At 47.5% G+C, this 27574-nt stretch overlaps 1 protein-coding gene across 4 annotated transcripts in view; it reads left to right on the plus strand.

The window, feature by feature from the left end:
• Nat10 (N-acetyltransferase 10) overlaps positions 1 to 23780 on the plus strand; it is a 39238-nt gene extending 15458 nt beyond the window's left edge. For all 4 annotated transcript variants that reach the window (XM_046455866.2, XM_058583189.1, XM_046455871.2 and 1 more), the window contains 21 exons: positions 231 to 364; positions 1766 to 1859; positions 1986 to 2084; positions 4734 to 4870; positions 8597 to 8721; positions 9160 to 9310; positions 9682 to 9778; positions 11357 to 11473; positions 11640 to 11741; positions 11833 to 11907; positions 12500 to 12616; positions 13584 to 13714; positions 13879 to 13927; positions 16073 to 16169; positions 16256 to 16366; positions 17261 to 17433; positions 17938 to 18057; positions 18432 to 18530; positions 18819 to 18892; positions 19943 to 20026; positions 22937 to 23780. In XM_046455866.2, coding sequence (XP_046311822.1) covers positions 231 to 364; positions 1766 to 1859; positions 1986 to 2084; positions 4734 to 4870; positions 8597 to 8721; positions 9160 to 9310; positions 9682 to 9778; positions 11357 to 11473; positions 11640 to 11741; positions 11833 to 11907; positions 12500 to 12616; positions 13584 to 13714; positions 13879 to 13927; positions 16073 to 16169; positions 16256 to 16366; positions 17261 to 17433; positions 17938 to 18057; positions 18432 to 18530; positions 18819 to 18892; positions 19943 to 20026; positions 22937 to 23048 — 2298 coding nt within the window. In that variant the 3' untranslated portion in view covers positions 23049 to 23780. The remainder of the gene's footprint in view (positions 1 to 230; positions 365 to 1765; positions 1860 to 1985; positions 2085 to 4733; positions 4871 to 8596; positions 8722 to 9159; positions 9311 to 9681; positions 9779 to 11356; positions 11474 to 11639; positions 11742 to 11832; positions 11908 to 12499; positions 12617 to 13583; positions 13715 to 13878; positions 13928 to 16072; positions 16170 to 16255; positions 16367 to 17260; positions 17434 to 17937; positions 18058 to 18431; positions 18531 to 18818; positions 18893 to 19942; positions 20027 to 22936) is intronic.
• The last annotated feature ends 3794 nt before the right edge of the window (positions 23781 to 27574 follow it).

Below are 27574 nucleotides of genomic sequence, written 5' to 3' on the forward strand. Positions count from 1 at the left end.
GATAAGTTCTTGTCAGAGTTGTGTCTCCCTAAATGGAAGTCCTAGTTGCCTGTGAGTTTGCTTGCTTGGCTTGATCTCATTTTTGTGATTGTTTTTGGTCAAAATATCCTAGTGTCTGGCATCATGACCCAGGATTGAAAAGTCCAGGTGATGAGCAGTGCTTTTTGGCCTGTAAGAAGTGCCCTGTGCCTTTCTCAACTCACCTGATATGTTTGTTTCTCTTTCTACAGGCCAAAGCCGTCTTGAAATTCATCGAGGGCATCTCGGAGAAGACCCTGAGGAGTACTGTTGCCCTCACTGCTGCCCGTGGACGGGGAAAATCTGCAGCCCTGGGATTGGCTATTGCTGGGGCAGTAGCATTTGGGTAAGGAGTCTGACTCTCCATCTGTAGGACCTCTGAGCTTTGAGGGGATAGTGTGCAGGTTTTGAGGTCAGGAGACTGGCAGAACTGTTAGCTCAGGTTCCCCATTCTCAGCTGGTTCACTGTGATTTCTCAAAGTCTTGGGTGCCTGCCTGGAAACAGCAACAGTTTCCCCCAGGACACCCAGAGGTGCTGTGTGCACACACACCCCACCAGGGCCTTTGTTTTTTGCTGTTTACAGTTGAACAAACACAAAAGCAAAGGATGTGGGGTCAGAAACTTTAAAATTTCAGGGATGAGAATATATGTACTTTACTGACCAAAGTACAAGTTGGATATTTTAATGATCTTGATTATTAGGTCTTATGCCAGGTGCAGTGGTGCACACCTGTAATCCTAGTGACTTAGGAGGGTGAGGCAGAAGGATTGCAAGTTTGAGGCCATCCTTTGCAACTTAGCAAGAACATAACTTGCAAAAGGGTTGGGGGTATAGCTTGGAGGTAGAGCACCCCTGAGTTCAATCCTCAGTACAAAAAGAAAAAGGGGTGGGGAATGGGTATGTGATGTAGTTCTGTGGTAAGGTAGTGCTTGGCACTAGCATGTTTAAAGCCTGGGTTTGACTTCCTCAGTACTAGGAGGGTGGGGGAAAAAGTCTATTTTTGAGGAGTTGCCTTTGAGTATGTTACTTTTTTTCTTTAGTCCTGGGTGGAAGATTTATGCAGTTGCTAATATAATGTGTGCTCCCATGCAGATATGATAATGGACCTAGAATTTTCTTTGTTCTATATGCATAATCTTCCTTGGCCCTCATTTCACCCCTGTGGTCATTTTATAGTTAGGTAAACTGAGGCCCAGGGTGGTCCAGTGACACCCAGGATCTCCCATCAAGTCACTGGGGTAGATTTGGGGCTTAACCTTAGCTCCTGACTTCAGCTCTGTCCTTCCTGCTGCTCCATCCATACCACTCAGCCTCTTGGCCATGAGCTTCCTTTGTACTTAGCTAGGATTCTGGAGGTCATTTGTGGCCTTCACCTGGCCGTGTTTGGAAACCTCAGTGCAGCTAGTGCCGAGTATGAGGCGCATCCTCTTGTCAGGACGCTGGACTGAGGCAGTTTGTTGGTTCTGCACGCTGACAGTTGTCCCCGCAGTGCCTCTTGTGCTTTGCCATTGCAGGTGTTGGTAGTTGAATGTTGCCTTTTGTACCTTGTTAATGTGTTTTCATTGCTTTGGGAAGAAAAATTTCCTCGGGTCTGGAGATACTTTCCTTCTCTGGCAGGTGTCTGCCTTTTTATCCTGCTATTGTCTCTGGTTATCCCCAGAGTGACAGGAGCAAACAAAAATAGTTTTGCGTTTTTAATTTTCTTCAATTTCTTAACAGATCCTCCCTTTTTTTTCTTTCTGTAGGTACTCCAATATTTTTGTTACCTCTCCAAGCCCTGATAATCTCCACACACTGTTTGAATTTGTATTTAAAGGATTTGATGCTCTGCAGTATCAGGTTAGAAATCGGGATAATTTCTTTTGATTTAGTGCTGGTTTTAAATCTAGGTGGTCTTTGTAATGTTTGCTTGCTTTTAATATTGAATTTCTAAAGCTTGTCATTGGTTTGACCTTTTCCCCCTAGGAACATCTGGATTATGAGATTATTCAGTCTCTCAACCCTGAGTTCAGTAAAGCAGTGATCAGAGTGAATGTCTTCCGGGAACACAGGCAGACCATTCAGGTGAGGCTCGTGCTCAGATCCTGGAGGATGTAACGGACTCTCTGAATTTTCTTCCAGGTGTCCTGTGCACGGTGTAATTGTTGTAACAGTATTATATTATGAGAAACTGTTTCCAGATTTCCAGCTTTTTCTAAAGAAGGGCATTAAGTCAACAAATGTGTGTAGTTTGATTGAAAAGTTGTAGTTCTGCCCCACGAGTATGGACTGTGGGATTGAGATTATGCTGATAAGCAAAGAGAATCATTGTTCTGACATCAGTTCTTATTTTGTTTAGTTACTGCAGGTTTTGAAATGGTGCATCTGTACCTAGAACAATGACTTCACTATTTAAAAGAAAAAAAAAAAAACTTTGCAAACTGTGCTCTTTGTGGTTTAGCCAGTGACCTATTTTCTTTTTTAAACAGTATTTTCCCCAAAGCTCCATAAATCTTGGGTGCTCTGTAAACCTGAATGCTCTGCTCTTAGTCCAAAGGCTGCAATTTTGTTCAGTCTCTTAAAGGCATCTGTGTGACAGGCTTATAGAAGGGACCAAGTCTGCCAGACTCTTATCGTAGTGGATTCTATGATTATTTTTGGAGTTGTTGTGGGGGAGGGAAGTGAGCTAGGTGAACTTGGCAGTTTATGTTCTTGAACTTTAGTGCATATCAGAGCATATGATGTGCCTGTTGAGTAGGAGTCTTTGATAAAAGAATCCAGATGATAAACAGTGTCCTGTGTCCATGCCTTTTATACCTGAAGGATCTTAATTTTTCTCATTGGGTCTTTTTCTAGAATCTTCGTTCTACGTACTTCTTCCCACCTTTTTTTTTTTTAATATTTATTTTTTTGGTCATAGGTGGACACAATATCTATTTTTATGTGGTGCTGAGGATCAAACCCAGTGCTTCGCTCTCTACCTCTGAGCCACAACTCTAGCCCCTTCTTCCCAATTTTGCTTGATTTCATTAGCAACAGCAGTCTTTTCTCCTCTCAGCTTTGTGTTGGGGGTGGGGCTGGAGGCAGCTGCAGGCTATGAGAATAAAGAGACCTGTTAAAAAATCGAAAAATGCACTGATCAAGAAGGAAAACATTTCTCTGAAAGACTCTGGCTCAGCCCTTGCTCGCTCTCAGATTTATAATCAAATACTGGGTTCCTTTTGTCTCCAGACTACAGTATGAGTGCAGAGGAGGTGAACCGGCTTGTGAGACCCCGTTTATGTTCCTTTGAGACATTCTTCTTGCTGGAGGAGAAGGCCTTTAGATTAAAGTGTCCATGACCCCTGGGCCGAGTTCTGTGCTTCCATGACATGCTTTTTTAGTTTCTGCCCTTGAAAGTAAAGACATGGGGCCTGTTGAGAATGTGTGTCCTGTTGCCAGAAGTGAGTAGGCTTGTTCTCTCCCTGACCCAGAAGCTTCAGTTAAGCAAACAGTTAATGAGATTGGGATGAAATATTTCAAAGCTGCAGGCAAGTACTAAAATAACACTGAAATATCCAGCGCTGAGATTTTAAGGAATGTTGACATGTTGCTGATTTCATGATTAAGGGTCATTTTTATTTTTGAGAACTTGCACATCAGATGCAGTTGAAGTTCCTCTTGTATCCCTCCCATTTCCTCCTGCCACTCCCTGTAGGTAACGGATTCTGAAATTGGTGCATTTCCTTTCCGTTTCAGTAGTTATTACATAATTCATGTCCATGAACAGTAGTGTACGTACTTGTCCTCCATGGTGCACCTTTCCTTACTCAACATTCACTTTGAAGATTTGTCAGGTTGAAGCTTATAGATCTGATGGATTCATTTTTAAGCACTTCATGAGTAAATTTGTTTCTAGAAGTGGAATCCCTGGGTCTTAGGGTATGCATAGATTTTCAGCTTTCTTCTGAGTTTGTTTCACTAAGTCCTCACCCAATACTGGGTGCTTAACAGCAATTTGTTTTGTCTGTCTCTGTGTGAAATGGTATCCTCTTTATTGTCTGTAGCAGTTCCCCAATTATTCATGAGGTTGAATTATCTTTGAGTATGTTAATTGGCTATTCAGGTTTCCTCTCCTGTAAAATACCTCTTCATGGTGTTTTTAAAACCACTTGGAAAATAGCAGGAAGCCCTGCAGAAACTGAAGGGGTTGTTTGTATGCATAAGGACATGAGTATGTTGGTTAAGAATAGTCCAGAAATTTTCCCACCAGTGTAGGGGGATTGGTGGTCTTACGCGGGGGTGTGTGTGAGGGTGTAGCATCCAGTTTGAGAACCTGAGGTTCACCTTGGGGGTCGAGCTGTGCCACTGGCTCCCTAATCTGAGTCTGGGGAAAAATGGGAAGAGGCATGAAGAGGGAGGGGAAAAGCAGCCACATCTGTCAGCTGTGTAAGCCAGGCTCTTCTGCATAGTTGTCTTACTTCTTTCTAGAGCAGCCATAAGGCAGTAGGTACTTCCTGTTTTACAGAAGAGGAATCTGAGGCCCTGTGACCTGTGCAGGGCCACACAGCTAGTGGCTGAACTGTTGGAACCCAGGCGTCCCACTCCATCCCTGTTCCATTCTTGCTCTGCCAAGTAAATGGAGAGAAGAGAAAGGGAACGGGAGGCGGGATGGAGTGCCTCTGTCTGCAGTTGCCAGTCCTCGCCGCTGAGGCTTTATGGCCATATTCGTAATCTGGACACTCTCTCCCACAGTACATACACCCTGCAGATGCTGTGAAACTGGGCCAGGCTGAACTCGTTGTGATAGATGAAGCTGCCGCCATCCCGCTGCCCCTGGTGAAGAGCCTGCTCGGGCCCTACCTTGTTTTCATGGCATCCACCATCAATGGGTAAGGCACCGTGGGTACGAATGGTTGCTCTCATCTTAGGTTCTTGCAGATCAGGTGGCATGTAATGAACGTGGCCTGGGCCTGCAAACCAAGTCTGAGGCTCCAAGGCTGCTTCATTCTTTTCTCAAACTTGACTTGACCACTTCATAAATTTTTACTCCCCTCTGGTCTGACATTAAGTGAGCAGCATGAAGCTGAAAAATTTCAGAACCTGGGGCTGGAAATGTAGCTCAGCAGTAGAACACTTGCCTAGCACGGGTGAGGCTTTGGGTTCAATCCCCAGCATTGTGCCGCAAAAAAAAAAAAAAAAAAAAAAAGTGCGGGGGTGGGGTGTGGAGACAGAGGTGGGGCTGTAGCTCAGTGACAGAGTGCTGACCTGACATACAAGTCTGAGTTCTGTCTCCAGCCTGCCAAATGAGTGTAGTTACATGTGATGTGCTGGGGAGGCCAAAGCAACACAGCCCTGAGTTCATTAAAAAAAAAAAAAAAAAAAATTGAGGAGTCTATGTGATGGGTGTCTCCTGAATGTGTTTTTTAATAAAGAACACAGATTGAGCTGGATGCTGTGGTGCATGTTTATAATCCCAGCGGCTAGGGGGGCTGAGACGGGAGGATCGCAAATTCAAAGCCCCTCAGCAACTTAGGCCCTATGCAACTTAGACCCTGTCTCAAAGTTAAAAAAAAAAAAAAAGGGGGTGGGTGGGGTGGGGATGTGGCTTAATGGTAAAGCACCCAGGTTCAATTTTGAGGGGAAGGGTACATGCATGTACCTCAAAAAAAGTACATGCATGGGAATATCAAATTATGTCTTAGAATTATGTGAAATAGCAGGTTTATATTGGCATAAGAACTTTTTGAAAATTTGAAATATTCAGCTGATTTGTTATGGAAAAATTAGAAAATAAGCAAGGGAAAAAAATCGGGGGCTGTGGATGTAACTCAGTGGTAGAGCATGTGCTTAGCATCTGTGAAACCCCGGGTTTGATTCCTAGCATCAAAAAGAAAAAGCACCTTAATCCAGCCATCCAAAGATAGCTTTCTTTAGAATTTTACTTTGTTTTCTGTGCATCTATTTTACTTTGGTTTTGAACAAGGAAAACACTTTGTAGTATTATAAATTTGCCTTATGTAACAATACATTAACTCTTTTGAGATCCATAAACATGTATTTTTTTCACATACATATTTTTTGGTTGTAGATGGACTCAATACCTTTATATTTTTTTATGTGGTGAGGATCAAACCCAGTGCCTCTCATGTGCTAGGCAAGTTCTCTACCACTAAGCTACAACTAGAGCCCCAATATGTATTTTCATTAATATCACTATCCACAATGAAAGTATTATGCTGAAAATAGTAAGTAAAATGGATTTTTTACCCTTTTAACAGCTTTGGGATATAATTCGTATACTATATTTACCCATTTAAATTGGTGTTTAGTAAATTCAGAGTTGTGTGACCATGTGTACTACAATCAACTCTAGAACATTTTTATTACTCTAAAAGACATTCTATACATCATTCTCCAATCCCTCTACTCTCTCCAAACCCAGGGAGCCACTCTTTGTAGATTTGCCTATTCTGGATTTTTCATACAAATGTAATAATACGATTTTTTTTTTTTAACTGGGGGTTGAATTTAGGACCATTTTACCACTGAACTGCATCCTTAGCCCTTTTTGTGTTTTATTGAGGCAAAGTCATGCTAAGTTGCTGTGAGTGGTAGGTTGCTGAGGCTGGCCTTGATGCTTGCGAGTCTCTGCCTCAGCCTCCCGAATTGCTGGCATTATAGGCGTGTGCCACCGCATCTGGTTCAATATGTGGTCATGTTTTAGTGGTTGGCCTTTTTACACTCAAGCCAGTGTTTTGCAAGTTCATCCATGTATCATCTGTATCAGCACTCAGTATGGATGTACCAGTTTTATTTATCCATTCATCTGTTGGTACACATTTGAGTCTCTGCCTTTTGACTGTTAGGAGTAATGGCACAATGATCATTCATCTGTAGGTTTCTGTGTGGATGTGTTTTGGGTTCTCTTGGATGTATGCCAAGGAGTGGAATTGCTGGCTCAAATGGTGACTGTGTTTGACCACGTGAGGAACTGCCAGACGGTTTTTCTAAGTAACTGCACCATTTTAAATTCCCACAAATAAGCAGTGCTTGGTAGTCCCCTACCTGAGGTTTTCACTGTGGTCAACTCTAGTCGAAAAATATCAATGGAAAATTAAATAACTTACTAGAGCATATTTTTAAAAAGTTTTATTGTTAATCTCTTATTGTGCCTAGTTTATAAATTCCTTTATTGTAGTTATGTATATTCATGGACCATCTTGGAATATGTTCCCTGAAGATAAGGAGGGTGACTTTATGAGGACTCTAACTCTCCCACGTCCTTGCTAATACTTGTTGTGTCTTGTTGATGACAGGTGTTTCTGGTGGTTGTGAAGTGATATCTCCTGGTTTTTATTTGCTTTACCCTGGTAACTAGTGATGTTAGACATCCTCTGCTTGAGTCCCTTCCTTATCAGATACATGATTTACAAAAGTTTTCTCCCATTTTGAAGGTTTTCCCACTTTATTGATAAACTTTTGTGCACCAAGATTTTTTTTTTTTTTGGTCATGCCAGGGATTGAACTCGGGACCTTACACATGCTAGGCAAGTCCTGCATTACTGAGCTATATCTCCAGCTCTAGTTTTTCAAATTCTGTTGTGCACATGTGTGTACATATATATGCACACATATATGAGATACATGGAATTCCTTTTGAGAGAACTTTGTTATTGTGAAATGGGGAGGAATGAAGCACTTAATCTAGCTTTTTGATCATGATGTGACAGTATTTGAGTAAGCATTTAAACAGTCCTCAGTGCTGTGAAATGATGTAATACTAACAGTGAAATGGAAAACCTGTGGAATAGCATGTGCCCTGAAGTCACACATTCTTGTGACTTAGACAAGAATGAAATGCTCAAAAATGAAGATAGCTTGTTCCATGACCAGATTATAAATGATTTAACATTTTTCCAAGTATTTTGTCAGTTTTATATCACCTTTAAGTGAAAGTAGTGATGAAAAGAATCTCTTGGGTAATGGATTTATCTTGAATTCCAGTGTGTGGGTCAGTCCTGGTTAACTCATGTGTGCTACTTCTAGTAGTGGCTTCCCCCATATTAGTTGACATTTAACTTTGTACTGGTTTCCCTGTGCTAAAGGCTTTAACTTGTGTCATCTTTTAGTCCTTGTTTATTGTACCAGGAACTGAGCCCAGGGGCACTTACCCACTGAGCCACATCCCTAGCTCTTTTGTTTAATTTTATTTGGAGATAGGGTCTCGCTAAATTGCTTAGTGCCTTGCTAAGTTGCTGAGGCTGGCTTTGAACTTTTGATCCTGCCTCAGCCTCCTGAGCTGCTGGGATTACAGGCATGTGCCACTGTACCCAGCCTCAGTCCTTATTTTTTTGATTCAAGACAATTGGCCCAAGTGTGTAGAATAATGTTCTTTGGAGGATGAAGCTAAAAGAGACCCCATTCTTTGCCTGAATGGCTCCGAGCCAGGCCATCAGGCTGCCTTCTGGATGTGTGTGTGCTGTGCTGGAAGTCAGATGAGCAAGACTATCCTTGAGGAGCAAGACCTGGTGTTTCAGCAGGCTGGTCCCACCCCCATCCCCTCAGGGTGGGCTGGGGTCCCCACCCCGCGCCTGACTGCCATGCATTTTTCCTAGCTATGAGGGCACTGGCCGGTCACTGTCCCTCAAGTTAATTCAACAGCTCCGTCAACAGAGTGCCCAGAGCCAGGTCAGCACCACTGCCGAGAACAAGACCACGACGACAGCCAGACTGGCATCAGGTACCCTCGGAACCCTGACAGGGCTCTGAGGTTCACAGCAGGTCCCCTCAGACTCTTGTGCTGCATCCTTGCTTCTCTGTGACCTCTTGGGCAGTTACCAAGCTTTCCTGTCAGAGAGAGATGGGGTCCCCAGGAGGACTTTTCTTTTTCTGGCTATAGCTGTCGGGGGACCACGTGGGAGCCTCACTTGGGCCCTCTGGAAGCTGGACCCTTGTGGTCCCTGTCCTGGCACATGGTTGCATTGACTTAGCAGACCCCTGTGGGGTTGTTCTTGTGACAAGTTGACTATCCACCAGAATAATTTAAAACTACCCCCTTTAAATACTCAAGACTTGGGTGTCTGGGTACCACGTGACAGAGATAAGGGTAGCATTCTTTCTTGCTCTGTTAGTGCATATTTAGTAATCAGTTCTAATGGTGTGTGTGTGACTTGAACAGCACGAACACTGCACGAGGTTTCCCTCCAGGAGTCAATCCGATATGCCCCCGGGGACGCTGTGGAAAAGTGGCTGAATGACTTGCTGTGCCTGGATTGCCTCAACATCACACGAATCGTCTCTGGCTGCCCCTTACCTGAAGCCTGTGAGCTGTATCCTCTGGGCCCCACTGGCCCTGTGAAAGGGAGGGGGGCGGTACAAGAATTAAGAGGTTTGGGGAGAGGTACAAGTTGAACATTCTTGCTGGGTATTGTGTCACTTCTAGTCCCGTGTCCTGACTTGGGAGACTAAGACAGGAGGATTGCTTGAGCCAGCAAACGGTTCAGGGCCAGCCTGGGCAACATAGTGGGACACCGTTTCTCAAAAAATAAAAAAGTTTCTAGATTTCCTCCCTCCTTTCTTCTCCAACCTTGTGTGTGTGCTCTGGATGCTGGGCTCCTCCTCAAAACTGAGGGGAAACCTATACTTCCAGGGTTCCTGTTAGGGCCCTCTGGTTTGTTTTGATTGCTTAACTCCCAGCCAGGTACTATGTTAACAGGGATACCCTCTTCTGCTACCACAAGGCCTCTGAAGTTTTCCTCCAGCGGCTTATGGCCCTCTACGTGGCTTCACATTACAAGGTAACTGCGCTAACCCTGCAGAGAGCTTCCACACGGAGCAGCTGAAACTCCCTTGGCAGTCCTTTTACTTGTCTTTTCATGCCTTTTGTTACCTGGTGGCTCAGGGGACCTTTCCACTGGGACTTTAAATGTCCCAATGGTGGTGAGGTCCCATGGTCTCACTGGAGAAGTTGTATCCCCGGCGTAGTTTGTGTGGTTAGTGTTGGGCTTCTGGCTTTGCCCAGAGTACAGAATTCTTTTTTTTTTTTTTTTTTAAAGTTTTTTTTTTTTATTAGTTGCTCAAAACATTACAATGATCTTGACATATCATACATTTGATTCAAGTGGGATATGAATTCTTTTTTTTTTTTTTCCGTGTGTACAGATTGCAGTATCACATTGGTTTTACAGCCACATTTATACATACAGCCATATTAGTGTCTATTGTATTCTGCTACCCTTCCTATTCCCCCCCTTCCCCTCCCATTACCTCTCTCTACCCACTCTGACACTTTACTCTTTTCTTTTTTTCTTCCTCACACCATCTTATATGTAATTTTGCAGTGGGGGTCTCCTTCCATCTTCCATGCGATTCCCCTTCTCTCTCCCATTCCCATGCATCTCTCATCCCTATTTAATGGTAATCTTCTTCTCATGCTCTTCCTCCCTGCTCTGTTTTGAGTCGCCCCCTTTATATCAAAGAAGACATTCGGCACTTGCTCCTTAGGGATTGGCTAGCTTCATTCAACATAATCTGCTCTAATGCCATCCATTTCCCTGCAAATGCCATGATTTTGTTATTTTTTTGGTGCTGAGTAATATTCCATTGTGTATAAATTCCACATTTTTTTTATCCATTCATTTATTGAAGGGCATCTGGGTTGGTTCCACGGTCTAGCTATTGTGAATTGTGCTGCTATGAACATTGATATAGCTGTGTCCCTGTAATACAGAATTCTTCATGTAGTTCTGAGAGTGGGAGCTGGAGAAGATGGAGAGCTTCGCCTGTTTTTAAAGAACACTTGTATTTCTCACCTGCCTACTAACCTGACAGGTTGAGATACCATCGCACTTACTGTAACCCAACTGGCCTGAGACCAGCTTTGTACTGCTGAACTCTTTTGTTTTTAAGAAGTGAATCTGATGGCTTAGAATATTGGGACCCTTAAAAAATTAATGGGCGGGTTGGGAAGGATACTTTTTGAAGCTCTGCATGGTATTTTTATGGATATTACAGATAGCCTTTAATGGAAAGCTGAAGAGTTAGATTTGATGGTGATTTTTCTTGAAATTGCAGCCTCTGGAGGAAGTTCACTTATTGGCTATGAAATGGTGCTAAATCTCTTATTCCACTCAGTGGCCTCAGCACTGAGAGGGCAGCAGGCTTTGGAGGTTCAGTCCTTCCTAAGCCATCGTAAAGAGTCTCAGCCTATTGTGATGCTAGAAAGGTGCCTGGCTGGGTTCTAGTGCCTAATTGGCTGTGGGGATGGTGGTACTGCCAGTACCCCATGGCTCTAAAGAGGCATTGAGTCTCTTGAGTCAAGGACAAGAGAAGGTAAACATTCCCTGCTGACCTGAGCTTTGTGCTTGTACCTGCAGAACTCTCCCAATGATCTCCAGATGCTCTCTGATGCACCTGCTCATCACCTCTTCTGCCTTTTGCCTCCCGTGCCCCCCACCCAGAATGCCCTTCCCGAAGTGCTTGCGGTTGTCCAGGTACAGAAGCAGAGGCATCCTTGTGGCATTGCCTTGGGGAGCACTTGGACATCAGTGTGGGAGGGGAAGATGCTGACTCCTGGCCTTGAGCCAAGTGACAGGATCTGTTGGGGTAGGTGATCGGGTATTGTTCAGAATTTGGAGCTGTCTCCACTGTCTCCCTCAGGTGTGCCTTGAAGGGGAGATTTCTCGTCAGTCCATCTTGAATAGCCTGTCTCGAGGCAAGAAGGCTTCAGGGGACCTGATTCCATGGACAGTGTCAGAACAGGTAAAGGGCTGTCCCTGGCACATCTGAGCAAAGCTGGTGGTGTTAGGAGATGTTTGTGTTGCTAAGTTACTGCTTTGTGTGTCTTACATAGTTCCAAGATCCAGACTTCGGTGGCCTTTCTGGTGGAAGGGTCGTTCGTATTGCTGTTCACCCGGATTATCAAGGGGTATGTTCACATGCCTTTCGACCCTGGTGTGCTGTTGGCTTTGGTCATGTTGCTGGCAACTGTTTGGGGCAGATGTACTTAGTTGCTTGAATAAGAAGCTGGTTAAAAAGCAAGTGAAGTTCTAGGCTTTGCTCTGGAGATTTTAGCCAGTGCTCGGGGGTAGCCCGGCAGACAGGATGATGGGGTATGCTTCCTCTTGAGAATAGGGAACTTGAACCAGGTTGGCTTTCTGTAAGTACCCTCTGTCACTTGGAAAGGCCCATAAGAAATTAATTGTAGAAACATCCCTGTCAGTGGTATAGTAACAGCCCTGCTTTGGGGCTTGCTAATCTGGAAACCAAATAGCATAGCCAGCCATCCTTGGCCTCAAGTAGCAAATGGGCTGTTCTTGATGGGGTAGACCTTTGTAAGAATTGGGGTGACCCTTCGTTCAGTCTTGAGTCTCGTCTCTAACTGCATTGAGGGATTTCATTGGTACCCTTTATCAAGTGTAGTTTAACCAGGAGTGAAGGCTCTAGAAGTGATGTGGGGACTAGAAGTAGCTTTGCCTAAGAACATCTCTTCCCTTTGCCCATCCCCCATTTGCTCGTAGATGGGCTATGGCAGCCGAGCTCTGCAGCTGCTGCAGATGTACTACGAAGGCAGGTTCCCTTGTCTGGAGGAAAAAGTCCTCGAGACATCCCAAGAAATCCGCACCGTAAACAGTGAGGTGAGTGTGTTTGGGCAGGACACCTGTGCTGGGTGTGGGAGGATAGTTCTTTGGGACTTGAGGGGCACCACTGAGAACTGTGTAGAGGTCTAGGCTCTTCTCTACTTAGGGAGGGGGCTGCTTCTCCAGCCTAGTGCTTGAATGGAGATCCTCAGACCAGTACCATTAATATCACCTGGAAACTTGTTAAAAATGCACATTTGTAGCTGGTGTGGTGCATGCCTGTAATCCCAGTGACTTGGGAGGCTGAGGCAAGAGGATGGCAAGTTCAAGGTCAGTCTCAGCAACTTGGTGACACCCTGTCTAAAAATTAAAAAAATAAAAAGGTGTGTGGGGGGGTGTACTCTGGCGCTGTTGCTTAGTGATAGACCACTCTTGCATTCTCTAGTGGGGGGATTGTGATCCCCACCCCAGATCTGCTGAATTGGACTCTAGTGGTGGCTCCCCAGTCCATCCAGTGTCTGACGTATGGTCAAGTTTGAGAAGCCTTGCTCTGCAGCATCCCCCTTGTTAGATCTCAGACTATGAAAGTTCATCAGTCCTTGCTAAGGATAATAGCAGTTGATTGACAGCTTTTCACATGTACTCATTGGTCTTCATAGTGCCTGTGTGGGAGCTAGGGAAGGGATTTTGTTTAATGTCTGACACAAGACATTTTTTCATTTTTTCAAGGTCCCAGAGCTGTCAGGTGACAGAACCTGGACTGGATCTTCAGAACCCTACCTCTGTGGGTTCTTAATTTTATTAGTTTTTCTCAGCTCTTTTCCTGCCTTCTCGACCCAGAGCAGTGTGATTCCACACATACCTAGGGTTTAGGATACCTGGGAGTGATCACCTGACTCATTGAAATTGTTTGAAAACTGCAGGAACAAAGAAAGAAATGTCTTCTGGTTTAGGTGTGTGGGGTGCTTAAGAATGTCACTAACGCCCTCCCTCTGGGTGGTGTCCTTTCCCTTTGTCTCCCTAGGTCAGCTTGTTGGAGGAAGTTGTCACTCCCCGGAAGGACCTCCCTCCCTTACTCCTCAAACTGAATGAGAGGACCGCTGAGCGCCTGGATTACCTGGGTGTGTCCTATGGCCTGACCCCTAGGCTCCTCAAGTAAGTGCCTACCTATCCTGTTTCCCTGGCATCACCTCGATAGTGAAGGACTTCTGTGGGCCCTGTGTCCTGGGCAGCCAGTGTCTGTATGCCAATTCCCTGTTCCTCCTGGCCCTTGCCACTCCCCAGAGGGTACACATGATGATCTGTTCTCCTTTTTGCAGGTTTTGGAAACGAGCTGGATTTGTTCCCGTCTATTTGAGACAGACCCCGGTGAGTGAGGCATTGGGCAGAGCCTTGGTGAGGAATGAGGTCACCATTGGCAGCAGGTCTGTCCTTGCACAGAGCTCTGGTGTCTACTTATGTGCCCTAAGCAGCTGTCCCTGCTCCTCTGCATAGAGGTAGTATTTTGAGGACACTGAAGGAGCCTCCTCCTTTCGAGGCCATATAATCCTGCATACAAGGGGCATGCCTAGCACATCTAAGCTTTGTGCTTCATTATAGAACAGCAGAGGTACACATGGACTTGTTCATCAGACTGTAGAATCCTATAAACTTGGGGTGGGGTGCCTGAACTTTAGGAGTACAGATGAGCAGTCTTGTATTTCAAGTTGCTATCTGAAGGAGGCACGAAAATATGTGGCTATGACAGAGCTGCTGGATTATTGAGGGCAGATGTGAGAATTAGGGACTTTCAGTTCACTTAAAAATATATTAGCACCTGCAGAGAATTGGGTGGTTTAAAGAGATAAACCATGAAGCTTTTTTTCTAATGGATATAAATGGCAGAAAACTGAACACAAGCTATCTTCAGAGAGTGAGATGTTCCGTGAAGAAATCTAGATTCTAGCATAATCTGGCACCAAGCTGAGGGGCAGCCTTCGTACTGCATCCCCTGGACCTGCACCACTTGACCCTAGAGCTGAAGGAGGCAGTGGGGCTGGAGATGAAGTTTGGAGGGTCACCAGCACAGTCATACTAGAATATAATCCATGAGAGTGAGGATTCTTAAATCTGTTTTGTTCACTCATGGGTTCTCGGCACGTGTTCAGAGAATGGATGAATATTGACGAAGCTACTGGACATAGAAGGGTGTGAGGCCTTGGCTTAATGTGTAGGAGGGGGAGCAGGGAGACGCAGGCTGGGAGACTGAGAAGGAGCGGCCTGATCTGCAGGAGGTCAGGGAGTGTGGTGTTAGAAACTGGGAGTAAGGAGTTTCAAGGAGGGGACTCGGTTGCTGTTTAGAGAGTAAGAGGACAGAATTGACAAGTGGATTTGCCAGCACTGGTGATGGGAATGGGTTGAAGCTTGCCATCTGATTGGAGACAGTGCGGGGGGTGAGGGTGGGGTTGGGGGGGTGAAGGACACAGAACACAAATGGACGTCCTTTTCTGATGCAAAAGGGAGCAAAGAAACAAGGTGGCTAGCGGGAGAGCGGCAGGGAAGGTTTGTCAGGTGGGAGAGTCTCAAAGTTATGCCTGCACCCTGCAGGGATGGTGTCCGTGGTGGCATAGGTGGAGAGGGCTGAGTGCAGGCCTGGAGGTGAGGGGTGGGACTCGAGCAGACGGGCAGCCACTTCATCCCACAGCAGGAAGGCAGGCTGAGTGTGGGTACTGAGGGTGCTGGGCAACATTTAGAAGGATGGATTCTTGGATTGCTTGTTTCCCTAGTGAGGGGAACAGCCGAGGGAGTGTGGGAAGTGTGATTTGGAGCATGCAGAACTGGTACACCCTGGGTCATATAGTGTCCACTTGAGGGTTCAGAGTGGACCTAATGAAGACTGCTGGGTGTTCAGCCACTTGTGTGGGTGCGGAACAGCACATGCATGGGGTATGTCCTTGTCAGTGCACCTGGTTGGGACTGGGTGGATTTGGCCATTGAGGGCAGGAGAGTGCAGGGTGGTAAGCTTCAGCGCAGCCCTGCCTCGCCCTGGTCTTGTGCTGCTTGTGACTTGGTATTTTGTTCCCTGAGTGCTCTTCTATGGCAAGTCACTAGGTATTTTTTGTGCTGTGGAATTTGTTATGTAGTAAAAAAAAAACTTAAACTGTGGTCTCACCATCACTGTGTTAGCCTGAGCTTGCACGCCGACTGCCAGTTTGGGATTGAGGGCTTGGCCCTGGAGTCTGTATTGTAGGGCACCAAAACCACATTGACTGGATCAGGCTGCGTGTAAGCTGTCAGTCCTGAGGTCAGAACCTACACCTTTAGGAAGTTGTGTGCGGGTGATCTCTGAAAGCTTGTGTGGGAACTTAGGTGCTGTGGGGAATGAGGGCGAGGCCCTGCCACCAAGGGTCTCTGCTGGCTGGGGAAGGAGAAGGGGTTGCAGCACAGAGCCCTCCTCTATGTGCTCACCCTTCACCACCAGTGGACCCTTTGGATAAGGGGTTCTCGGTGCCAAGGAGGAACATTTGTCTCCAGAATGACCTGACTGGAGAACACTCGTGCATCATGCTGAAGACTTTGACTGACGAGGACGAGGCTGACCAGGGAGCCTGGCTCTCAGCCTTTTGGAAAGGTAAACGCAGGCGGAGTGGAGAGGGCACAGGGGGTTGAGGAGCCGGGATGCCTGCAGCTCACTAACTCTGCCTGATGGTCCCGCAGATTTCCGAAGGCGATTCCTTGCCTTGTTGTCCTACCAGTTCAGCACCTTCTCTCCTTCCCTGGCTCTGAACATCATTCAGAACAGGCACGCGGGGAAGCCAGCCCAACCTGGTGAGTTGGGTGGGATGGTGGTGGAGAAGGGAGTGTGTGGGTTGTGGAGTGGGGTTGAGGGCCTGGTTCTAACGTCTCCCACCCACACCTCCTTCACCATGACCTCTGGGATATGACTAGACATAAGAGTTATCACAGAAGTTCAGACAGCAGCTAGCTCTGGGGCCTGATTTAAGTCCTGGAATCTAGGGGTAGTGACATTGTACAAGGGGTACATGGCCAATCTGTGGAAGTACTTTGTGCACATTAATTTTGTTTGAATAGTTAATATATTTTTAAAATATTCACATTTTGTTAATAGCTGTTTTGTTTCCAGTTATAGATATACATATGTGTGTATACATAATTTTATATATTTATATAACACGTGTCTATATACTTTTTTTTGCCAATTGCATTTTTAAAGATTTTTTTTATTGTGGATAGACTTTTTTTTTTTAAATATGTGGTGCTGAGAATTGAACCCAGCGCTTCCACACATGCTAGGCAAGTGCACTACTGTTGAGCCCCTGCCCCTTGCCAATTGCATTTTAATGGAAAAAAATCATGAGTCCCTTTGGCTGCACTGGGCAGAGCAGAGCACGTATACTTTCTGTGAGGCTGGATTCTGAGGAACAGTGATGGTGGGAGAAGGGTGGTGTTGTGTCCCTTTGACCTTAGGGCTCAGGAAGCCTTTCCTGGACTGGGTATTGGTGTGGGGACTCTGTCCAAGTCACATGCCAGTTGTCCCTCTGCCTGGCGTGGAACTGCCCCCTCCTTTGGGAGGAGTCTGTGCACAGTCAGCTCAGGTTGTGTTGGGTCGGTGGCCAGGCACTTGTAGGTGGGTGCTGCATGTGCGGGTGCCATCCCTTGGCTCCTGGAGTCCTGGCCATCTGACTTTTATCACCCCTGCAGCCCTAGGCCGAGGGGAGCTGGAGGCACTCTTCCTCCCCTATGACCTGAAGCGACTAGAGATGTATTCACGGAACATGGTTGACTATCACCTCATCATGGACCTGATCCCGGCCATCTCCCGCTTGTATTTCCTGAACCAACTGGGGGACCTGGCCTTGTCTGCTGCCCAGTCGGTAGGTTACTGGTGCTCATGTGGGGGCAGAGCAGGGAGGGCTGTGGAGGTATCTATGTGCCGGGCATTGGGTTGGGCTCTTTGACATAGATTGACATAGCTGATAGGTAGGTCTCGGCCTTATCCTACAGGTCTAGGGTTAAACGCTGTACCCAGCTGTACATTTAGTAAGTGGTCAGTAGCACTTGAGTCCACGTTCTTCCCCCCCAACACGTTGCTTTGATGCTTAATTCTGCCTTACCAGAAGCCCAGGAAACCCCAGGCATGTAATGCAGTCCTGAAGCAGGTGTTTGTCAAGATAATAAAAATGAGATTGGGGATTTCAGGAGGGAGTGTTTCTTGATGGTTTCAGTGACAAGATGAAAGAGATGCCAGAATAAACAACGTGGGCCTGTGACTTCTACCAGATAGGTTTGATTAAAAGGAGGATAGCTGGTTCTCGGGGCCATTTTAATGGGTCAGGGCCCATCCTGGAGGCAACTCCAGCTGTATTTTTATCTTCTAGGCTCTTCTCTTGGGGATTGGCCTACAGCATAAGTCTGTGGACCAGCTGGAAAAGGAGATTGAGCTGCCCTCTGGCCAATTAATGGGACTTTTCAACCGGATCATCCGCAAAGTGGTAAAGGTAATCTCGGCCTGAGAAGAGTTTGGTCTTTACAATAATATGACAAATCCACTCCCTGCCCTGTGTCTGAATGACTGTTAACGGGTGGTAGTATTTGCTGCAAATCTACACAAACGCGCACACACATACACACACACACACACACACACACAGACGTAGACGTTTGGGACATTGGCTGAATCTCTTAAAGTTCTGGGTTCTCTCCTGGGGTCCATTTTGCGTGTCTCCCCATTGTGTTTGTATGCTCCGAGTGCTCCTGAACTCTAGAGCACAGCTCTGCATCTTGGAGATGTACCTTTAAGACACTAAATGCCTGGGTAATGAGTGACTGAGTTCCTGTTGCTTTGTCACCTTCTCCACATTGTCTTTTGTAGCTGTTTAATGAGGTGCAAGAAAAGGCCATTGAAGAGCAGATGGTGGCAGTGAAGGATGTGGTCATGGAGCCCACGATGAAGACCCTGAGTGATGACTTGGTATGTCCCTGCTCAGGGCTTCAGAGTCCAGAGTTTGTTCTCGTCAGTGTGGCCTGTGATTGTGGAATATCTTCCCCATCCCCTCGTCGAGTCCCTGTGCTGTCTAAGCCAAGTAACACTCTGCAGGTCTGAGCCTGCGTCTTTGTTGCACATGGGCCTAGTGGTACCTCCTGCCGAGTGTGTGGAAGGATAGGAACCCAGCATCTACTGGTGTAACTGTTCTGTCCTTTGGGGTACTCTCTGCTCCTGTGTATTGTTCATCCCTTGACTCTGGGTCCTTGACCACAGGATGAAGCAGCAAAGGAATTCCAGGAGAAACACAAGAAAGAAGTGGGGAAGCTGAAGAACATGGACCTCTCTCAGTAAGGCCCCTCTTGTTTAAGGGAAGGGAAGGGTCAGCTTTAGGGCCTGCATCCTTCTGCAGGTCTCTCCTCAGCCACAACCTTGGTGCCCTGGAAGCTGGTTCAGGGAACCAGTTTCAGGAGCCTAACAGCTAGAGAACCCTGAAGAATTGAGACTGAAGTTTCAGAGGAATTGGTTTTCCCAGATCCCTTCAAGTTGCACTCACTAGGTCCCTGGAGTTCTGTGTCATGCCTCAGAGGCCCCTCTCGGAAGAGGGGATGGTAAGCAGATGAGCACCTACTTTTTAGGGGTCACATCTGTGCATTTGACTCTTCGTGTGAATTTGTTTGAAGAAAGTATTCTGTTTCCCCAAATCGAAATTCCCTGCGCGATAGCCTTCTGTGCTGGGCATCTTGTTCTCTTTTGAGCTTCATCTGCAGTGTCCTCTTTACCTCTACACCTGAAGGTCAATGGATTTGACAGTCCCTGCATGTCAGGACTGATACCTCTAGAATTAATGACCTGTGACCCTTTGTGCTGTGTTGTCTGTGACCTGGTCATGAGTGATGTGGTTGGTGTGAGTTGGGGTGGCCAGGATTCCCAGGTCAGTGTATTGAGTGCAGTTTCTGCCCTCCCCTTTGCCGGATTAACACTCTTGATGTTCCAGGACTATTGGATCCAAAAGAGGTGGGTCAGGGCGGAAGGCGGAGCTCTGGGCAGACGCCTGCAGGTGGGAACGAGGAACGGGATTGCAGGGGCCAGTGGCTGTTCTGGGCAGTTGATGAGAGTCTCGTGAGAAGCCAGCAGGCTGCCTTCCATGTGGGACTGTCCTCTCACTGGCGCCTGATGGCAGGCCTTGCCACCTCTGTTGTTATGATACTTCTGTCCTGTGGAGTGAAGCTGCACGACTCAGCCCAGCCGCGTGCCTGTCCTTTTCCCTCTGTTCTTCAGACCTTAACATGGTTCATCCTGGCTTTCACGGCAGGAGCTGAGAGTGTTGTCACTGATCTGTTTTCTTTTAAGAGTCCTCTCCTCTCTGTCAGGTTTTGACATTTCCCCTCTTTTTGTAGGTACATAATCCGTGGGGATGATGAAGAGTGGAATGAAGTTTTGAACAAAGCTGGGCAGAATGCCTCGATCGTCAGCCTGAAGAGGTGAGGGTACAAGTGTCGCGTTCCATGACTGAACACTCAGGGTTCCTCCAGGTGAACTGGGCGGCACAAAGTAATCGTGCAGAGATGGAGAAATACCTTTTTCTTTGGGTCCTGTGACGGCTCCTCTGACCTTAGGGGTCTGTAGAAAAAGAGCGAGGAGCACGTGCTGAACCCTTCTATTGGAGAAGCCATTCAAATGAGGCAAGGAGTCAGGTTTCAGGGGGTTGAATCTAGGTTCCTGATTTCTGCTGTCAGCAGGTTGGCTGACATCTAAATAGGCCATGCCCATCTCATGAGCTGCGTGGGGATAATGGCAGAGCAAGCGAAAAGACCAGAGCGAGGCCTGCCCAGGCAGAGGGGCAACATCGGTTCAGTCTACTCTGTGCTCAGTGCCTATAGTTTGCTCGCGCGCGCTCTCTCTCTCTCTCTCTCTCTCTCTCTCTCTCTCTCTCTCTCTCTCTCTCTCTCTCTCTCTCTCACACACACACACACAGAGCCTGTGCCTGGCTTTTGCCACATCTCCACATTCTCATCACTCAGGGCTAGGGGGCGCTCGTTTCCTATGTGGCATCTCCTGACTTACAGTCCCACACAATGACAGGAGCCTGGTGTAGATGCTTTGAGACAGAAGCCATGGCTTGTCTTTCTGCTGAGTGTGTGCCAGGGCCCCCTTTGTACAAACCAGGCCGGGCTGTCTCGGCCTGCGTCTCCTCCCTCCTTGGGTACACCAGCATGGCTGGGGGCGTCGCACTGCCACTGGCTGAGGCTGACTAGGCTTCAGTGCCACCGTCTGCCACAGAACAGCAGCATGAGGGTTGTTTTATTATCTTCATTACTTTAATGATGAAAAATGAAGTCTCTGTGTAGGTGACTTCCCAAGAAGCACCCAGCTAGTGAGGTACAGAGCCAGATTTGGGACCAGGTGTGTCCATTGCCAAAACTAAGTTTGAGCTGCCACCCCATCCTTCCTCAAAACTAGCAGTTCTCAAAATTTGGGTCTTAGAATTCCTTTCTGTCTTTAAAAAGAATGAGAACCTTTGCCCATGTGGGTATACTAGCTGTTGCTTCTCATACTAAGAGTTAAAAACTGAGAAACTTTAAAAATATCTAGCAATTTGAAATTAACAATGGACTCATTGTGAGTTTTTGTTTTATTATGTGCTGGGATTGAACCCAGGACCTGGCATATGCTATGCAAGTGTTCTACCACTGAGCTGCACTCTCGACCCTCATTTGGTTTCTTGTTTTGAAAAGTATATATTTTTTTTCTTTCACCAAAATCTGTGAAACAAATCTGGGCCCAACATGACTCTGATAGCAATGCTTGTTCCTCCTGTTCGGCACATTTACTCTGTTGTGCTGTTTTTAGTGCTCTCTGGAAAACTGAACATTTGTGAGAGAATGAAACCAAAAAGCAAATGATGTTATCATGAAAATAGTTCTGAGCTCTAGACTTTCCCAGTGGTCCCTCAGCTGCTCTTGAAAACCTTCACTCCAGGCTTCATCTGCCAAGTGCTGTGTTTGCCATCGACAGCATGGATGCTTGACCTGGAATCTTCTAAGTTTCCCTTAGGAATAGCATGAGGCCCCCTCTGCTCAGGGTCTTGCCAGATGAGACTGGAACTGCTGGTTTGGGGTCAGTGGGGAGGGTGAATTCTTTTTTTTTTTTTTTTTTTTTTTTTAATGTCACTAAAGATTTAACCCAGGGGATACTTCACTGTTAAGCTACATTCCTGGACTCTCTATTTTTTTTTGAGACAGGGCCTTTCTTAGTTGCTTAGGACCTCACTAAATTGCTGAGACTGGCCTTGAATTTATGATTCTCCTGTCTTAGCCTCCCAAACCACTGGGATTACATGGTGCGCTACAGTGCCCAGCAAGGGTGAATTCTTGGCATTGCTGTGGTTACTGATGGGGTTTCCTTAAAGAGTTTATATTTTGGGGCTGGGGTATAGCTTGGTGATAGAGCACTTGCTATCATGCATGAGGCCCTGGGTTCAGTTCCCAGCACTGTAAAAAGAAAAAGAAAAAAAAAATGAGTTAGAAGCATTTTGAAAGGAGGACTGTGGACTTCATGTAATGTTAATGGTGTCTGGGCTGAACTGCTTGTTGTTCTCATCTATTCCCAGAGCAAAATGCAGGAGAGGACAATTTACCTCTGAGGCTTCCTCCCTGGAGAGGCGGCCATCAGCAGGCACCAAGGGGCCAGCTGCAAGGTGGAGCCCAGTGGTTTCCCCTTTGGGTTTCCTTCTACTTAGGAAAAATTAAGTAACAGCAGCACATCAGAAATGATGGTGGGCTTTCCTTGGAGTCTTGTGCTTTGCTTTTTTTTTTTTTTTTTGAGAGAGAGAATTTTTTAATATTTATTTTTTAGTTTTCGGCGGACACAACATCTTTGTTATGTGGTGCTGAGGATCGAACCCAGGCCGCATGCGTGCCAGGCGAGCACGCTACCACTTGAGCCACATCCCCAGCCTGAGTCTTGTGCTTTGTGTTAAGAACTGTCTTTGGAATCATGGGGATGATTTGTCTGGTTTCCATGGTAACCTGGATGGTAGGAGGGGATCTCCCTTGCACCTTAGATGTTTCTTAAGGTGAGGTCTTGGAGGGGAGGAGGTGCAGCACCCTGAAGAGAACCTAGAGTTCTGGTTTTAAGATATAGATTGGGTCCTCCACAGACTCAAAGCTCAGTTGGGGTAGGTGCTGAGGTCTGTGTGGCATATCTTGGGCCCCCAGCGTGACACCTGTCCTCTCTTCCCATGGGTTAGCAGAGAACATTCTGTCTGATGGGGTGTTGTTGCGTCAAGTTGCAGACGGCAGAGACCATTTTTCAGACAAAGCAGATATAGGTGTTTCAGGTCTGTGCTGTTTCATTGTTTCTTTCTATTTCTGGTGTGTTTTTTCCTTCAGTGACAAGAAAAGGAAGTTGGAAACCAAACAAGAACCTAAACAGAACAAGAAGTTGAAGAAAAACAGAGATCTAAAGAACAAAAAAGATATGAAACTGAAGCGGAAGAAATAGTGAAGAAAAACTTGGGTCTCAATGGCCGCCTGTGAGGAGGTACCTGACTTCCTAAGCCATCTCTGGGTGGCAGCCTGGACGATTAGAAACAATTGGGGTCCCAACAAACGCACAGGTGGGCTGTGATGAAGTCTGTAGGCCTGACTGTGCCCCTCTGTGGGCCCTACTGACTGAAGACCAAGTGACTCCCACACGCTTCTGCTTCCAGCGTGGTGGCTGGGCCGCCTCTGCACCACTAGGAGTGTGTCTCTCTCGGCCTCCATCCTGGCCCTCCTTTCCCATAGGTTTGGATTTCACTGTGGCCAGCTTCTCGGCCTGGTTCCCACATGTGGGAAAGCCATGCTGACTGTCCCTTCCCAGGCCCTTAAGTATTCAACTTCCTGGTGACGTTCAGGAGGATGCTCGGTGGCTGCTGGGTCTCATCTTGGACTGTCCCAGTGCCCTGAGACTCTAGTGCACCCAGTGGCCGCTGTTGTGTGCACCAGGGTTTGTGGATGCCATATCCTGTTCCACTCCTGGCTTAGGCTTGTTGCCCTCAAGAGTCTCAGAAGAGCCCGAGCCTTTAATTTAAGTCGTATGTGACATCTGAGTCCTCAAGACCTGTTATATCATCATTTGGGAAAAAATGTTGGGCAAGGCCCTTTTGCTAGCAGGGTTGAGGGGAGGGATAGAGAATCTATTTTTAATAAATAACATCCTAGCAAGACTATTTGCCTGTGGATGCTTCTGAAATTCATGTCTCTGAATTTGCTTCTTACCCTGTTTGTTACCCCTGTGGATCTGGGCTGCTGGGTAGAATTTGGAGGGTTTGGTGTCGAGGCTAAAGATGGGCAGCGTGCTCGAGCTCCCAGCCCAGGAGCCTGTGGGAGAAGCGGCAGGTACTGAGAATGGTGGTGTGGGGCCAGGAGTCGGCTAGCTGGGCCTCCTTTCCTTCCTAGCTCCTGTTAGGTTTTTTTGGTCCATCCTGTTTGGAGACAGAAATTATCTGGTGGCTTCACAAATACACTGGTGTGTGTCTGGTTTACACTGTAACCCGAGTGATGGAGGCTTGTTTAGGCCAAGTCCAACTTACCTTGCTCCACTCTGGATGTAACCTGGGCTGGTAGAAGTCTAATGGAAGGGTGGTGGCTGGATGCAAGGGTATTAATTAAATTCACGACTCCTGGGACTCTTCCCAGTGGGGGAAGTGCAAGCTTCCATGCCTTTTCTTAGGACTGCTGTGACTCCTGTCTGGGACAATGGGGCCCTGGGTGAGGGGGCCTTTGTTTCCTGGATCTGCTGTTTCCTGCTGCAGACCTTGTGTTGGGACTTCAGGAAGGTCTGCTTAAAGGACACGGGAAGGTAACTTCATCTGTTTCTTCAGGTGGGTGCCTGAGCCTGCCTGCCTTAGCAAAGTGTGGTCCCAAAGCAGAGTGAGCGCTGGGTGGCCAGAGGATGGTTTAAATTACTGAGCACATCATCTGCCAGGTAAGGAGGCCCTTGTTGAGACTCTCCAGCCCTGCAGCCTGTCCAGCTGGCTCTGCTCTGGGGTACAAGGTGAGAGGCTCTGAGCCAGGTGCCCATAAATGCTGCCCTGACCCTCACGGAGACCTTGGGCACTTATGGTTCAAATGTTCACACCAAATTTGCATTGAAATTTTAATCTCCATGGTGAGAGATGAAGAGGTGCCATTGTAAGAGAAGATTGAGTCAGGAAGGCTCTGTTCTGTGAAGGGACTGTTATTAAAGTCATCCTGTCCCACAGATGAGCCCACTCGCTGTGCGATGCCCTGTGCTTCCTCAGGCTCCCTAGGGTCTCCACAGCAAGCAGGCCCTCATCAGATGTGGCCCCTCAACCTGGACTTCTCAGCCTTCAGAACTGTAAGAGAAACTTACTTTCTTTATAAGCTACCCAGTTTCAGGTATTTAGTATCAGCAACAGAAAGTGGACATATGACCTCACTCTGTGTGCATTCCAGGTTCATGTGTCACGTGTGAGTGGTATGCTAGAAACCACCTCCCAGCTGAGGGGACCAGTCGCGGGAGTAGATGGGGAAGAGCTTAGCACTGTATAACTGGCACGGCGAGTGCCAATACCCAGATCTAACTAGGGGAGCTGCTCAGCCACATGCCAGCTCTAAGACAAATGCCTGCTATTTTCTAAGCAGTCCTGAGCTAAAAAAGTCTCATATGGACAGCAGAGCATGCCTGTACCTGGACCTTTGGTTCAGGGTGATAGCTCCATGTCTTGAGATAAGGTGCCTAACTTCTGAAATATCTTCATCCTCTGCAACCAAAAAGGCAGTCAATGTCCCACCAGCTGTGTGGAGTTCTGGCTCTTTTATTTGCAAAGCGAGTGTTCCTAAATGGGTCTCTGTTCTGCAGTCTCTTGAGTTCTCCTTCAAACCTGAAAGGACGAGCCTCCCCCAGACCTCACCATCTGGCCCCCAGACAGTGTCATCTGTAAAGCTCTACTGTTGCGCAGGAGATGTCACTTGTAAAATGAATTCAGATAGGCCATCTCTGAATGCTGTCACGAGGACGAGGAAGAGGCTGAGAAGCCTGAACAAAGGATTCCTGAATAGCCTCCCCCACCCCCAAGCCAGGAGGGGCTTGTGCTAGCCGGCTTCCTGGCTTCCACAGCTCATCTGGTCCTGCCAGTCCCAGGGGACTCAGGAGTGACCAGGAGACACAAAGGGATTGCTGAGGCTGGGAGGTGGGGGAGGGGCAGAAATAAGTGACCGTCACCTTGGAAAAATGTAGGCTCATTATCTAAGGCCTTTACAAACGGTAGGCAGCCTGGGGGCCTGGAGAGGGGTGGCTCCAAGGAAGGCCCTGGGGCCCAGGCTGGGGAGGGGTGATGGAGCTCTTGATTCTGTAAACAACTGGTTAAAACAAGCAGTTTCTGCAAAGGGCTTGAAAGGCCTGGGCTTCCTGGTAGTGTTTTTGGTTGGCTCTGGAGAAAGCTATGACCACCCTGCCTCTGGCATGGGGAACGTCTGGTGGGGAAGGGTAACGGGCAGAGTGCAGAAAGGAAAGTGAAGTATTGGGCGGGGGATGCAGAGGCCACCACCTGGAAGGAAGGTGGCCCAGGGTCGACTCTGGCACCCCTGGTGTCTGGAGAGGGACCTCCTTAGGGGGTGAAGGCCCAGCACCTGCTGTGCAAATGCTGCCCGCTCAGTGCCATGCACTAGAGTGAACTCTGTGTTCTGAACTCATGCTTTCAGCTGGGCACCCTGGGGCTCCTGTCTGGCTGCTAGTAGCCTGAAGCTGGCAGCTGAGAAATGCCCCACCATGATCCTGATCAGTGGCCCTGAATTATAGGGAATCCAGCTGCTGGGGTGAGCAGGTACTTCCCAGCCCCTGAGAAGAAAGTCTTTTTGTTGTTGTTTGTTGTTTTAAACCTTTTGTGTTTCTGCTATACATAGGCTCAGAGGGGCTTTTTAGCCTCCCTACCCCTCTTCTCCCAAAAGAGAACCACTGATCCACCTGGAACCAGAGCATAACTAGACCTTCCTTGCCTTTGAGGCTGGAAGTGGCCCTGCTTGGGGTGGGAGGGTTGGACATAGACTCCTGAAGGGCAGCCCCTCTAGATCACCAGTCTTGGGGAGGGACACCCTCTCCACCACCTTCAGGGCTTTTGTACAAGGTGGTGCTGAGTGTGCTTCCTCCCTGTGGCCCCCAGATGGCGCTGTGTTCTACATGGTGCAGAGCTCCCTCACCCTGCTGGGTCCAGTGCCCAAGCTGGGCCTCAAGCCACCCTGCTTGGCCCCCACCCCAGCAAAGCCAGGAAACAGGCCTTTCCCTGGACTGGGACTGACTGCTGAAGGTCGTCGTTCCCCACTCTGAATCCCGGTGTGTTACTAAACCACAGCCACTCTGGGTCAGGTTCCCAATGACCGGAAGAGTTATTCTTCTAGACTAGGAACATTTAAAAAAAATTTCTGCCTGGAATTTGCACCTAAAACTACAACAGGGCCTAGGAAAACTTTGGTCCTGAGTCACTGGCTTACCATACTCCTCTACTGTCTCTGCCGGGGTCTCTGTACTTGGACAGTCCACTGAGCAGAGTGTACAGGCAGCAGCCCCCACCCCAGGGGCAGGTACCTCTCATCAGGCCAGGCCTGCATGGAGGTACTGTGTGGGCCCAGTTTGCAGATACCCACAGAGCTTCTTCATCCCTTCCGTGGAAGGGCCTGGATCCGGAGGTCAGGAAAGCCCCCATACCTCTCCCATTCCTCAGTCTGGCTCCTGTCCAGTCTGATGCCACATCTGTGCTTAATAAATCATCATCTACCTCATTTTACAGGTGAGAATAACCAAGCCCTAGTGAGGGACAGATCAAGACAGAGGTTCCTGAGGTGAGTGTGGCCACAGCACTGCTTTGGAAGGGGATCCCCCCCCACACACACCCTAACCCGTTCAAACACCCAGAACTGAGTTCCCGGGAGAGACCGGGAACTCAGTTCTGGGTTTTTGAACTGGTCCTTCTGGCCCCTCCCAACCCCTGACAGAGCAACCCTCTACCAGGAGCACTGAGGCCAAAG

Source organism: Marmota monax, unplaced genomic scaffold (genome assembly GCF_021218885.2).
Source record: "Marmota monax isolate L192 unplaced genomic scaffold, Marmota_monax_Labrador192_F-V1.1 WCK01_AAM20220418_F8-fsc00047, whole genome shotgun sequence".
NCBI lineage: Eukaryota > Metazoa > Chordata > Mammalia > Rodentia > Sciuridae > Marmota > Marmota monax.